Source organism: Triticum dicoccoides, chromosome 3A (genome assembly GCF_002162155.2).
Source record: "Triticum dicoccoides isolate Atlit2015 ecotype Zavitan chromosome 3A, WEW_v2.0, whole genome shotgun sequence".
Classification (NCBI taxonomy): Eukaryota; Viridiplantae; Streptophyta; class Magnoliopsida; order Poales; family Poaceae; genus Triticum; species Triticum dicoccoides.
Genome location: NC_041384.1, coordinates 129,640,795 through 129,654,923, shown reverse-complemented (window position 1 = coordinate 129,654,923; position 14,129 = coordinate 129,640,795). Strand labels below are relative to the sequence as shown.

The window sequence follows — 14,129 nt, the reverse complement described above, 5'->3', positions numbered from 1 at the left end:
CAGATAAGAGAGCCTTCTCTGCCTAGCAAAGCCTCCCCATTGGGAGGAAGATCTGAGTGTTTACTAGCATCCTCTTTGTTCTGGTCCAGAACTATGTGTTGAGTATCTGAGCATATAGAAAGATCCTGATTAGCATAAATGGGGTCTGGAAAACCTGGGGGAGCAGACATGTCAAAGTGTGCCAAGTCACCTGAAACAGCTTGGTAAGCAACATGCTCCTTGTCAGAATTATCAATCAGTCCATGCAACTCTGGGTGATGCAGCAGAACTTTCTCAGAAATTTCAGGTGCAAGGTGAGGATCAGATTCAGTTTGCAAGCTATTGATTTCCTTCTCATGAGAACTGATGGCAACTGTGTGGCTAGCAGAAAGGAATTCATTGATCATAGGGTCCTCCACAGTATCTCTGTGGATACAGGCAGGTTGTGGATGGAAGGACTCCAGCAGAGGATCTGGTGCAAGTTTCAACAGAGGAGCAGCAACCACCACAGGCACATGGGTCTCCAGGTCAGGTAAATGGGCCACACGTTCTTGGGCTGCTACTTGATGTTGGGCCAAAGGACTGGGGCTGGACCATGTGGAGGAGCATCCAAGTTCAAATCTGGGATAATAGGCTCTATTTGCGCCAAGGGAGCGATGGCAGAGTTACCAGAGCTCATGCTGTTGTCAGTCGGTGCCAAAGAGACAGTAATGCTACTGTGAGCCACCAGAGCCATATGTTCTTCTGCCAGAGGTTCCATCAGATCCTAGAGTTCCATGAATTCACCAGCATGTAGTTCAATGTCTGCTTCTTGTGGCATAGCCCAGTGTCCCTAACCTGGCAAATCTTCCTGCTCATCCTCCTCCTCCATGGGATTGTTCTCATCCTTAGGTTGAGCTTCAGCCAAAACAACATCAGGAAGAATGTCAAGCCCAAGTTGCAGGTTCAGGTGATTCTGTGGTTGGATATGCCCATGAACATCATCATTCTCATGTTGTTGCAGAGGACCAAGGAAATGATTGTGCTGGTTTGGGTGGAAATTGTCCATAGGAGGGGCAGGGTGTGGGTTTCCATTTGGATCAATGGGGTCCTCATCTGGAGCTTCCTCATCGAGAATCTGCTGCAGAATGACCACAGGCATTGTCAAAGAATCTGTCTGAAAGTCATACCCTTCTCTCAGTTCTTCCACTCTCACTTTGACCATCAAGTTTGCTCTAGTACTCCTCACTCTGTCCCAACTCAGAAATTTGCCAAACTTACTCACAACATTGTTCACCTCCTGAATATTGCGTCGGTCAAATGGGTACCCACATAAAAGAAGCCACACATCTCTGTTCATCACCAACCTCCTCCAGTTCAGACCCTTATTGTGGGGTTGGAAAATGGCATGCACATCGGTAAACTGATGGGGTCCATTAGCAACCAAAGCATCTCGATCAAAGACACTATTGAACTTAACATACGCTTGACCAAAAGGGCATGGCTCAATATCTGAAAACCCCAGCTGCTTGTCATTGAGAAAGTCAGATAATACCTCTCTGATGGTATCGAACCCCACAGGAAGATTCGACATAGGGACAATGGATGCAATCGCCCATTCTTCGTGGGTCGCTGGCGCCACCCCATTGATGACCTTAATCCTCGCAGGCCGGCCCGCCACCTCAATGCTGTGGTGATTGGGTGGGATGAAGGGCGCTGGATCGAAAGGGAAAGAAGCCATCACTGAACTGCAGAGCTCCAGTGGAGAGGATGAGAGGGGGAGGGATGCGGAGCGACGGATGGTAGCAGCTTGGAGATGATGGGAAACCAGGGGAGAGCTGCGGTGAATGCTACCAACCCGGAGTGAAAGTAGAGGAGAATTAAGTTGATTGGACTGATTGGTCGGCGTGGCGACGACATGATTAGTCACAATTGCGGGAACAGTGGAAGGTTGCCTCGGAATTGCGATCGCCGGGCGATTTGGTGGATTGGGCTTGGTGACAGGGTTGACTGGGCCGCGTCCAGAGATAGAAAAACAATCCTTCTTGATGTGGCCCCATTTTTTGCAATGGTGACACTTGATACGGTTTGTGCATGCCGGCCTGCTATGGCCCATTAAGAGGCAGCGAACGCAAAATGCAGATGGGCCAGTTTGAATAGGCGATGATCCCGCCCTATGAGCAATAACTGCAGCATTGATCGCAGTTGAATGCGAATCCCGTGGATCACGTTGATGTTGATCCCGAGAAGATCTAGGAGCTGCTGAACGAGATTGATCGTAGGAAGCAGGTGATCTAAGAGCTTGAATGTATGATTTCCTAGGATGGTTACGAAAGATATGGGTCCATTCATCTTCCTTCTCTTGCAAATATTGATCAAGCTCCCAGCATGAGTTCGGTCCACCGTTGCCCCAGAGAAGAAAATTAACGTTAAGAAGAGGAATAGAGATGTTACCGCCCTTGATGATCGAGAATCCAACTTCCTTAGAAGAGACCGAAAATTTGAAAGACCAGTTTTGAAGCAGATGAACTTTGAACAGAGAAGCTCGGCCACCAAAGTAGGAGAGAAGAATGGTGCTTACGGATTCCTCAGTGAGGCGAATCTTGGATCTGGTGAATTCAGCGACTAGGAGAAATTCCTCCATATCCTTACCATCTTCGAAGTTGATGGGAACACCCCACTTTCTCCATACCTCCGCGGCGAAGTCTTGGCCGATGTCAAAATTCAGATCTGCTAAAGCCATGATGAGAAGGAGGGATCGTAGATGGAGAGCGCACGACTATGAGAGAGTGGCCACAGCGTCCGGAGTGGACCACAGCGCTGGGGGTGGCCGCCGTGGCCGGAGTGGCCGACGGCGGGGCTAGGCGTGGGAGGCGCTAGGCGTGTGCTCTCCTAGTTGTTCTCATCATGGTAATTAGAGGTTCGCCATGGATGCGGCCACACCAAAGGTTTTTCGTTATTCTTGTATGAATTTCAAAGTCGAGGTAGAGAGACTTTTTAGTATCTCTAGAAAAAACTTATATTTAGGGACGGAGGGAGTATTAATTTTTTAGGTAAACACAATCAATATTTTATTTTACATTATCAAAATGATATGGGAAACAATACTGTATCACACAACCACCGATCACTCATCCATCCGTACGATCGATGCACTAAACGTAAGCAAGTATTGCGCGCACGCAAATTTAAAAAGCTCCACCGGCGAGCCGGCGTCGGTCAAGCTGTTGGGTAGAAGGGCGAGGTGGCGAGGCCGCAGGTGCCCGTCGGCCAGAAGACGTCCTTGGCGAGGTAGATGTATCCCTGGTCGCCCCAGTCGTTGCTCCACGAGTTCTTGGCGATCCAGAACTTCTCACCGAACTCCTCGCAGTAGCCGACAATGGTGACGGCGTGGTTGACCCTCGCGGCGTCGGCGGAGCAGGGGCCTCGGAAGATGCCACCTGAGTAGAACTGGAACTCCCAGGTGCTGGCGTCGATGTACACCGTCACGGGCTGCCGCGCCACGGCCAGCGCCAGCTGCCGCTCGTCGTTCGGCGGCACGGCCTTGAATCCCTTGACGGCCGCCTGTTGGTCGAACAGCAGCTTGTCCACGTCGCAGGTGCCCTTGAAGCCGCTGTACGGGTACCTCTCCTCGGACGTGATGCCGCCGCGGGAGGCCACGAGGCCCAGGGCAGTGTCAGTGCGGCCGCCGCTGCAGCCGCTGCTACCGGTGTCGCAGTCCACGAGCTGCTGCTCCGACAGCGACACCAGATTGCCGGTCCTGATCTTGTTCATGCCCTCGATGGCCGCCACGGCCGCGAATGCCCAGCATGACACTGCCACATACACATGTCCGTTACTCTACAAGAACTGACCAACATATAAAGTTACCTGAGCAGGAGTTTGCTAGCTTGACTTACAGCAGGAGCCCTGAAACTTGACGCCGGTGACGGCGCCGCTCGAGCGCCAGTCAACGCAGCACGGCTTCCAGGAGTCGTAGGGGAGCGGGGAGGGACGCTCTGGGGTGAAGACGGAGTTGTTGAACCCGGTGAACTGCTCGGCGACCTCGCTGGGGTTGAGGTCGCCGAATCTGTTCATGCCGACCCTGACCGTGGTGACGGTCTGGGGCCCGAACCCGCCGACGACGGCGTTGACCGTAGTCTGGCTGGCGAAAGCGCCGATGGAGTTGGTGTTCGTCTTGAATACTTGGAACCGCTTCTCCTTCTCCTCGGGGGTCGGGTAGCGCTTCGAGTATTTGGTTTGCCACCTCGTCCACCTGGACCTCACCTCGGATTCCGGCAGCTCCCACGCCGCCGCGGTCAGCGACGCCTGCAGGATGCAGGCAATGCCCAAGAGCAGGACAAGGCAAGGCATGGAAGAAGTCATATTGATTGATTAACTTGGGCTGTGTGGAAATGCATGCGCCGGAGCTAATGTTTATATAGGCGCTTTGGTGATGCGTGTGGGTTAGCACGTCGTTGTGGCTGCAGGCTTAGTCAGTAGTTGTGGCCACCGGAGCTAATCCTTGAAGATGACTATGGGTCATGGAGGTGTCAGCTGAGCTTCTCCGTCGGTCGACGGTCAGTACATGGTAGGATGGTTCAATTTTATTTTTGTAGGGTAATGATGGGAAAGGCTTTACATGTGCAATTATCTCATCCTATGTGTTGTTATGATTCGTGTCCACTGAACAAGCAAAATGTTTTCATTTATAAAAATAATAATTCGTGGCACTAAGTTTATTACGTACTTCCTCTGTAAAGAAATATAAAAGCGTTCTGATCATTTTACGGAGAGAGAGTACACAAACATATGCTACCTCTGTCCCATAACATAAGAAACGTCTTGCATTAAAGGATAAAAAGAGTAGTTTGTTTTACAAATACATCTTGTATTTTTACGTTGCATATGTAAGAAAACTATGTTGGGATAGTGAACATTTCAGTTTTCGCCTATTCTAAGAAAATTATGAGGCATGCGTACACACAATCGACATCCCTCGGATTGGGTTGAGGCATTATTCCAAATTTCTCAAATATATGGGTGTGCTTTTCTGGGTACTTTGTCATTACGGGACTACTGATTCGTGCTGCCTCTCATAAATATCTGCTCTCAACTACTAACTCTGACGTTCGATAGTAGTCTAAATAAGTAAAGTTGTTGTGCTTTTCGGAAGACACGACAAGACCAAACAGAGACTAAATCATACTAGAAGGTATTTGTTTAGTATTTCCGTTTAGATTATGCCTCTTTAGAGTTATCGAATATGCTAGTGATTGCTCGTCCCTGTTCTTTCTTGAGGAAAAAGTGACTACAAAAACAGTAGGGGGACTATGTACTGCATATGCAGTAAGTTCATAAACTGGGTTTTAAATTTCTTATTTGATCAAATTGTTGAAAAGATAGTGCGAGATTTGGTCCAATCGTTTGAACCCTTTCACCACAATTTTTTTCCTTCTCATTAGGCTAGGGCTTGAAATGCAATGTATAGATTTTAACTAAGCTATTTTACATTACTTTGACTGTTCAAAACCAACCATACTTTTCCTACTTCTAGACATAATAGTTGTTGAATATTTGAGCAACTTTTCAATTAATTTTAATCAAGAAAAACGGTAGATACATATAACCTCGCACACATAGACCTAGCCTTTACGCGTCTCTCCTCCAAAGGAAAGCTGGCGTGCCTTCAGCTATTTTCGGAGGGCGTGTGGAGGTGTGTCTCTGGCAGATCTCGCGGGATTCGATTGTTGATTGTTGGTGGTCCTTGGTATATCTGTTCGGACCCAGTTTTCGTTCGTCTATATTCGTGTGTCTTCAGATTGGATCCCTTCAATCTTCGGTTCTCTTCATCGGTGGAGGTTGCTATTATGATGTGCTGGTCCTATGGAGTCTTAGCACGGCGACTTCTCGATTGTCCACTACAAAAAGTGTTTCCTAGCTCCAGCGAGGGAGGGGCGATGATGACGGCGCGCCTTCGGCATGCTTCAATGCTTATAATCGTCACTAGATGGTCTGCGGATCTATACGTAATTTTTATTATTTTCGGTGTTCGTTGTACTGCCATGATTGAAGATGAATAAATCAAAATTTTCCTGCAAAAAAATAACCTTAGATAATAATTATAATCATAGTAATCACATGAAGCACTACCGGAACTAGGGATTTCGCCGACTTCTGGGTATTCACTAAGTTCAATAAATTGGGAGCTCGGGAGAGTAATGTCTCTATCGCGTTGACAAAAATTAGACTTGGTAGTGACACACAACTCGGCATACTTCACAGTTTGCCTATTGCCATGAAAAAGGGACTCGGCGAAAGAAAGAAACTCCGCGTTGTCTCACATTCATCGAGTTCCTCTATATATAAACTCGACAGGTGGGCCCCATCGATGACTAGGTGAGATAGCTGTCGCAGCGGCCTATCTTTGCCGGGTTTCCTCTAACGGAAACTCGCAATCATTTCGCTTCCTTCTCATTTATATTACGGAATTCCATGGGTCACATCTATGCCAAGCACCCGGGTAGATAAACTCGGCAATCTTTTTTCCTTTTTTTATTATGAAAATCAAGGGGTTATGTCTATGGCTAGCACCTGTAGAGATAGACTCGGCAAACAGTTGACAGACGCACGTGGCAACGACAACTTATGTTGAACACTTTTGCGAAATCTACACGACTTAAGAGCAGTTTTTAAAACCCTTTTTGTTCGAAAAAAGCGTGAATCATATCTTTCTTCAAGAAAAACGTGAATAGTATTTACAAGCTCATTTCCAAACAGTTTATCGGAACAAAGACAAATGATATGATATTGGAAAGTTGGTGCAAATTCACTTATTTTTCATATTTAAAGTTATCCCAAATTCCTACATATTAAGAGGAATTTGAAAAATGATATAATTTTTCAAATCGAACAACCAAAGATCTTATTAAAAACAGTTCATCAGAATGACGCAAGTGATATGGTGTTGGAAAGCTGATGAAAAACCGCTACTTTTTTCACGTCGAAAGTGTTTTCCAACTCAAAAAGGTTTAAATGTAATATGAAAAATGGCCTAAGTTTTTCCTAGATTATACTTTTGCTTTATTTTTAACGGTTTCTCAAAATGAAGCAACCAATAAGGAGTTGGAAAGCTTGAAAAAATGCGATTTTTTGGTATACAACTACTTTCCCTATTTTTTTGCGGTTTTTAGCGAATTTTGAAAATGGCTTAAAATGTAGGAAGATGGGGCAAATGAGACACCTTTAGAAAGTTACCGAATATGCGGAACCTTTTCGTGTAAAAGGTTTCTCCAATTCTAAGCCATTTTTGACTAGTTTTGAAAATAGCGAGATCATCTGTGCTATCTTCATCATGAAAACAGAGTTTTCGAACCACACTGCATGAAGAAGTTGAACTTATGGGGTGTGTCTATTCGAACTTCATACTGTTTTTCGTGTGCTATTTTGCCTGTTATTCCTTAGCCACTCATCGAAATTGAGCAAATGATACACCGTTAGAAAGCCGTTGCAAACACGTAACTTTTCCATGTTAAAACTTGTTTGAGCGATACAAGCAAATTTTTTAAGACTTCTATCCGAATAACTGAGTATGATATACCATTGGAATGCTTATGAGTAGAAATAACATGTTCATGTAGACATATTTTTTCAAATTCGATACGGTTTATGAGCATTTTAAAAAATGCTAAAAAGGACATCATTTTTGTTTGTTTTTTGAACATGTTAATTAACATTGGATTTCTCGCACAAGCAGTTTTGAACTGTGTCAAAAGGATCACGTGAACTTCTGTAAGCAAACCTTTAAGGCTTTTCGATTTGTATTCTTTTTATTCTTATCTGAAACATATATTTTCTTTTGTTTTAGACCAATTTTTTTTTCAAATTCGCCGTGGTTTAATATTTTTTTGAATACAGTAAAGATTTATTGTGAACGATATACACCAAACTTTTGAACCGTTCATCAAAATAAAGCATATGATACACCGTTGGAAAATTGATGGATAGGAGATTTTTTTCTTGTAGAGCGTTTTTTTTAGAATTTTAAAGGTTTGAGAGAAAAAAATGAACACAAAAAGAACATCATTTTTTGTATTATTCAACATGTAAATATATGCTGAACCTCGGTCACAAGCATTTTTTTATTTTCCTGGGCGGAAACTTAAACTTCTTGCAGTAAATCTTTTAGACTTTGCCTTATCCTTCTATTTCTCATGCGAAATGTACTCCATGTAGTGGTTGAACCGCACTATGATATCTTTTATCTTATGTACTAAACCCATTATTGTTTAGAAACAGTAAAAATCCATTTTTTAGAAACATAAAATTGTTCTTTTTTTGAATTTGAACTTCTTGTTTTATTTTCTAGAAACGAGGAATAATTGTTTCATCGAACTGCACTATTTTTTATTTAAATTTTTTGTTTTCACTTTTTTGCAAAGAATTTTTTCCATAAGCATCGAACCGTTTTGTTATTTTAATTTAAACTTCTTGATTTTATTTTTAGAAACAAGAAATACCCTACATTCCTAAAAAACATCAAATTAATATGTTATTTTAACTTGAATTTCTTTTTAGTTTTTAGAAAATGGGAAATCCATTTTTTATAAAAAAATATTAATTGATCCATTATTTTAATTTGAACTTTTTAATTTTATATTTTAGACACCGAAAATATGTTTTTATAAGGAATTTGAGTGACGAATGTTCTTATTTTGGTAACAGAACTGAACAACCGAGCTAACCAACAACTAGCGCTCTAACACGTACTCCAGGCTCCAACTAGCGCTCTAGCAAAAACCGTTTCCACATAAAAAAACCACTACATGTTAAACTAGAACTCATATTCATATGTTTCGATGACTTTTTCAGTCAAAACTTACCACGCTTGAGCTAAGTAAGTTATCATCGCTGTTGTGTGTATATTGCGATGCTATTTACACAAAAGTTATCAGGGGTATTGTTGGGGATATAACTATTGGACATGGCCCGCCCAGGAGGGGCCGGGTCATACCACTGGCGACTTATCAATGAAGATGGCGGGTCATAGCAACCCTATTGACGGCCCAAGACCCAGATGCAACTTGAGGCCCAAGAGGATGAACCGCCATATGTATAACTTGTATTGTAAGGCAAGTTTAGTTAGTCACCTAACCGCACACATTGTGTATGAGCTGGTCGGGACTCTGTAAGCCGCCGGGCATCAACCTGTGTATATAAATGGGCGGCCCGGCAGCGGGTTAGGGACAAGAAACAAAAAGTCGAGAACTAGGTGAAGTGTATTCGCTCCCTAGTAATCGAAACCCAAGCAATACAACCCCAAACTAGAGTAGGCCTTTACCTTATTGCGAGGGGCCAAACCAGTATAAACTCTCTATGTCCTTTGTCCCGATTAACCCCTTCAAGCTAAACTAGTTGCTATGGCCGCGTTAAACCCATGACAGTTGGCGCCCATCGTGGGGCCAGCGCACGGTGGTTTCGAGTTCTTGAAGGGCAGCTTCCCAGGGATCAAGGGATACGCTGTGGGCTGGATGACCAAGAGTCGTCGTGGCAAACTCTACATCAACGACGCAGGCTGGGGCCCCGAGGCTGGCTCAATTGAGTACAAGCCCTGAGCCGGACACCTGCACCGACATCATTGAGACGACTCAAAGCGCACGACCCGCCAAGCCCAATCAAGCCGCTGTGAAGCATACCTTTGTTGGTTTCATCCATGGGGCGGAATTTGAGGAAAGATCTGTGTATGGTGGTAAGACGGCCATCTACTCTAATGGTGAGTCGTCAACCGGTGAGACCAATTCAATGTATCAACTGCAGGACGACCGGCTTGGGGGATGTTCCGATGGCGACAGTATTTCGGACCCCTATGAGCCGCCAAACAGGGTTGTGATCTTCATGGCTGGTACACAGCCGGCGCTTGGCTCAATGACCGTCACGGCTATGACCTCTAGCTCAACAGCTGTGGTGACGGCCGGTGCTAGCGGCCCTGCGCGCCCGCCGGCTCAGGTGTTAACTGAATTGCTGGATGCTTTGGCGGCTTTGATGGGGGTGGAGGTGACCCCGGACACTCAAGAACAGCATAAGGCGGATGTGGCGAAGCTACGAGATGAGATAGCTGAAGCCAAGGAAGAACTGGCAACTGAAAATGCTAGGATGCCCATGGAGCGAGCTACTTTGGACGCTCAGGCCCAACGGATTCAGGAAGAGTCTTTCTGGCTTAGCTTGGATCAAAATGCTTCAAATGCCATCATGAGAAGGAGGCACCAGAGTCGCTTACCTCTGCAGTACGATGCGAGAAACTCAACACACCGGGGGCAGGGACCGGTGACCCACCTGTGGTGAACCGAGCGGTTGAGGCACTCGTGACTGGAGCACCAGTTCTGCCGCGTGCTGTGGATCTGCCTTGTTTGGATATAACTCTGCCTCAGCATGTTCCGACACCACCGGGTCATTATTCTAACCCTTTGGATAACATGATTGCTGCAGCGTCACGATTGGCGGCTCTCCCAGTTGAAGGCGAGTCCCCAGCCGCGATAGAGATGCGGAGGGCCAGAGAACTTCTTCAGACATCAGTGTCCCAACAGGCGGCTTATTCATATAGTCGTGAACGGATTCATTCAACCCCTCGTCCAACCCGGAGTTATAGTAGACATATTGAATCACCGACAGTTTCAAGCAGTGAACAACACCATAACTAGCCTAGTAGGAATGACCCGGCGCGCAGTGAAGTCGATGCTCAGACTTTGGTGGATCAGGGCAGGGTATGTCGAGAGGATGAGCTGGTAGCTCAGATGGCGTCTCAACAGCAATCTCCGGTTTACCCGTCAACGTTTGTGGAGGCAGGAGTGACCTCTAGAACTTTGGGTGTGCCATGTTTAGTGCCGGCTCTACGCAACGAGCGTTTACCTAAGGATCTCAAGGGCCCTCATAAGGTGCCTAACTACACGAGGATCAGCCCCCTGAGGCTTGGATTGAGAGCTATGAGATGGCTATGGAGATGTTGGATGTTAGTGATGCCACATGTGCTAAGTATTTCACCATGCATGATGTTGGATGGGTCGGCTCATACTTGGTTGAAAGGGCTGCCCGCTAACTCCATTAGATCATGGGCGGAGTTGAAAGCACGTTTCATCCAAAATTTTAAAGACACATGCAAATAGCCTATGTCAATCCTGGATTTAGACTCTTGCGTCCAAGGTGAGGGTGAGTCAACAACCAATTGGGTGCGCCGGATCTCAGCTGTTATACACTCATCGGACAAATCAATGCCGGTTGAGCAGTCCTGATGTTGGAGAAAAATTGCCGTTTCCTTCCCCTTAAGCAGAAACTAGGGCGGCTTAAACGTCACTGTAGTGACATGGGAGAGCTCATGGCGGCTCTCGTCAAATACGCCGACTCTGATAGTACTAAAGACCCTGAGTCTAATGAGGAGAAGGCTGGTAAGGGGAAGAAGAATGGCAGTGCGAAGGGACATCGGCATAATACGGCGAGTCAAAGTGGCAACAGTAAACGCAAAGCTGATGGCAATGTAGACTTTGTGGATAACACCAATACGCAGAATAATAATCAGCATCATCAGGTAAAGCCGCCCCGGCTTGGAGGACCAAAGTTTAACCTTGAGGCATTGATGAACCAACCTTGCCCAAAGCATGGGACGCAAGAGAAGCCGGCTAATCATCTATGGAAGGATTGCTTCATCATGAGGGAGCACAAAAACTCCAATTTTTTCCAGAATAATCATGGCCCGAACGACGGCTCAGGATCCGGCTCTCCCGGGACTGGCTTTCGTAGTGGCGGTTCAAACTCCAGGTTTCAGGGCCAAGGCAATCAAGGTGGTTTTAATCAATCTGGTCAAGGGAATCAGCAGCAGCAGTCTGGGTATCAGAGCAACCCGAAATAGTTGAATAGTGGAAAGTATCATGTGTTCACCACAAGTTTATGCAAACGGGACTAGAAGATTCGTAACAGGGCAGTAAACACAGTTGAGCCGACGATTCCTCGTTATCTGCGATGGTCTGAACATCTTATTCTTTGGAGCCGTGAGGATCACCCGCCCCGGGTTGACAATCCAGGTCAGTTGGCTCTGGTGGTTGCGCCTCAGGTTGGGGGGTACAAGTTTACTAAGGTGCTCATGGATGGAGGCAACAACATCAATATCCTTTACTATGACACTTTTCATCGTATGAATTTGACTGATAAAGATCTTAAGCCATCTAATACTGTTTTTCATGGAGTGGTGCCTGGTAAGTCGGCGTATCCAGTGGATAAGATAGCTTTGGAAGTGGCCTTTGGTGATGATCGTGATTATCGAGCTGAGACATTGACTTTTGAGGTGGTCAAGATCTAGAGCCCTTATCATGCTTTGTTCGGATGGCCGGCTTATGCTAAGTTTATGGCAAGGCCTTGTTATGTTTATCTGCAGCTTAAGATGCCAGGTCACAAGGGCACCATCACGGTACATGGGAACAGGAAGATAGCCTTGGAGTGTGAAGAGGGCGATGTTGCTTATGTTGAGTCTGTTTGTGCAATCGAAGAGTTGAAGTTTTATAAGGATAATGTTGATTTGGCAGATATGAGACCTTTGAAGAAACCAACCACGAAGCATGACCCTCTGTTGAAGTTTAAATCAGTAGATGACACTAAGTTGGTTGATTTTGTTCCTGGCGACTTATCCAAGCAGTTCAGTATCAGTGCTAATCTGGATCTGAAATAGGAAAGCATGCTCATCGGGTTCATCCATGAGAAACAGGACATCTTTGCATGGAAACCTTCAGACATGCTAGGTGTACCGAGGGAACTCGCTGAGCACACTCTCAATATTGATCCAAAGTTTGAACCGGTCAAGAAATTCCTTCGTCGCTTTTATGAAGAGAGGCGTAAGACCATTGGTGAAGAAGTGGCCCGGCTCTTGGCAGTTGGGTTCATTGTTGAAGTTTTTCATCCTGAATGGTTGGCTAACCCGGTGCTGGTGCTTAAAAAAATGGCACTTGGTGCATGTGTGGGGAATACACAGACCTTAATAAGGCCCACCCGGCTGATCCTTTTGCTCTCCCTCGTATTGATCAGATTATTGATGCTACGGCGGGTTGTGAGCATTTGAGTTTTCTGGATGCTTATTTTGGGTATCATTAGATCAAGATGACAGTGAAGGACCAAGAGAAGACATCCTTCATCACACCCTTTGGAGCCTTCTGCTATGTGTCTGCCTTTTGGGCTCAAGAGTGCCTAGGCGACTTATCAGCGGTGTGTTCAAAATTGCCTTCATGATCATATTGGGCGCAATGTTCATGCGTATGTGGATGATATTGTTGTGAAATTCAGGAAGAAGGATACCTTGATAGATGATTTGAAAGAAACCTTTGACAATCTCCGGGTCTACAAGATGATGCTTAACCCGCCCAAGTGTGTTTTTTGTGTACCAGCAGACAAACTCTTGGGTTTTTTGGTTTCTGAAATAGGCATTGAAGCTAACCCAGAGAAAATCAAGGCTATTACTTCCTTGGCTAAAACGGCGTGTATTGATGATGTTCAGTGTCTAGCGGGTTGTACTGCGGCCTTAAGCCGGTTGGGAGAAAAAGCTATCCCTTTGTATCAGATGATGAAGAAAACAGATCACTTTGTCTGGAGTGATGCTGCTGATCAGGCGTTTGAAGCCTTGAAGAAACAGTTAGCTGAATCGTCGATCGTTGCTGCTCCTATTGATAAGAAGCCCTTGTTGTTATATGTGGCCACCAATAGCCGGGCTGTCATTATAGCAATTGTTGTGGAAAGGAAGGAACCAGGCAAGGAATATCTGGTTCAGCGGCCGGTTTATTATATTAGGAAGGTGCTCATTGAATCGAAGCAGAGGTATCCACATTGGCAGAAGTTGGTATATGGAGTGTTCATGGCTAGTCGAAAGCTCAAGCAATATTTTTTAGTCATCCCAACACTGTGGCCAATTCTGCTCCTTTAGGGAATATTATTCAAAATAGAGAGGCCACAAGTCGGGTAGCCAAGTGGGCCATTGAGCTTGGACCCCATGGTTTGAAATATATGCCTTGCACAGCCATCAAGTCCCAAGCACTTGTGGATTTCATCAATGATTGGACAGAATTGCTGATGCCCGAGGAGAAGCCGGATAGCACATATTAGACTATTCACTTTGATGGATCCATGCAGTTGGAGGGCTCGGGGCCGGAGTTATTTTGACT

At 45.6% G+C, this 14,129-nt stretch overlaps 1 protein-coding gene across 1 annotated transcript; it reads right to left on the bottom strand.

Annotated features, from left to right (window-relative positions):
- Positions 1 to 3,022: 3,022 nt before the first annotated feature.
- On the bottom strand, positions 3,023 to 4,520 carry LOC119267562 (ervatamin-B-like). The gene is made up of 2 exons (XM_037548972.1): positions 3,858 to 4,520; positions 3,023 to 3,773 (listed from the first exon to the last, which is right to left on the bottom strand). Exons 1-2 carry the CDS (start codon positions 4,321 to 4,323, stop codon positions 3,178 to 3,180), a joined length of 1,062 nt encoding a protein of 353 aa, XP_037404869.1. The 5' UTR covers positions 4,324 to 4,520; the 3' UTR covers positions 3,023 to 3,177.
- Between the last annotated feature and the right edge of the window lie 9,609 nt (positions 4,521 to 14,129).

What these genes read in the sequence shown, in the direction of transcription:
- LOC119267562 (XM_037548972.1), bottom strand. Translation starts at nt 4,323, where the DNA reads ATGACTTCTTCCATGCCTTGCCTTGTCCTGCTCTTGGGCATTGCCTGC. An exon ending in CAAGTTTCAGGGCTCCTGCT is followed by an intron (nt 3,774 to 3,857) that starts GTAAGTCAAGCT and finishes TGTATGTGGCAG; the next exon opens with TGTCATGCTGGGCATTCGCG.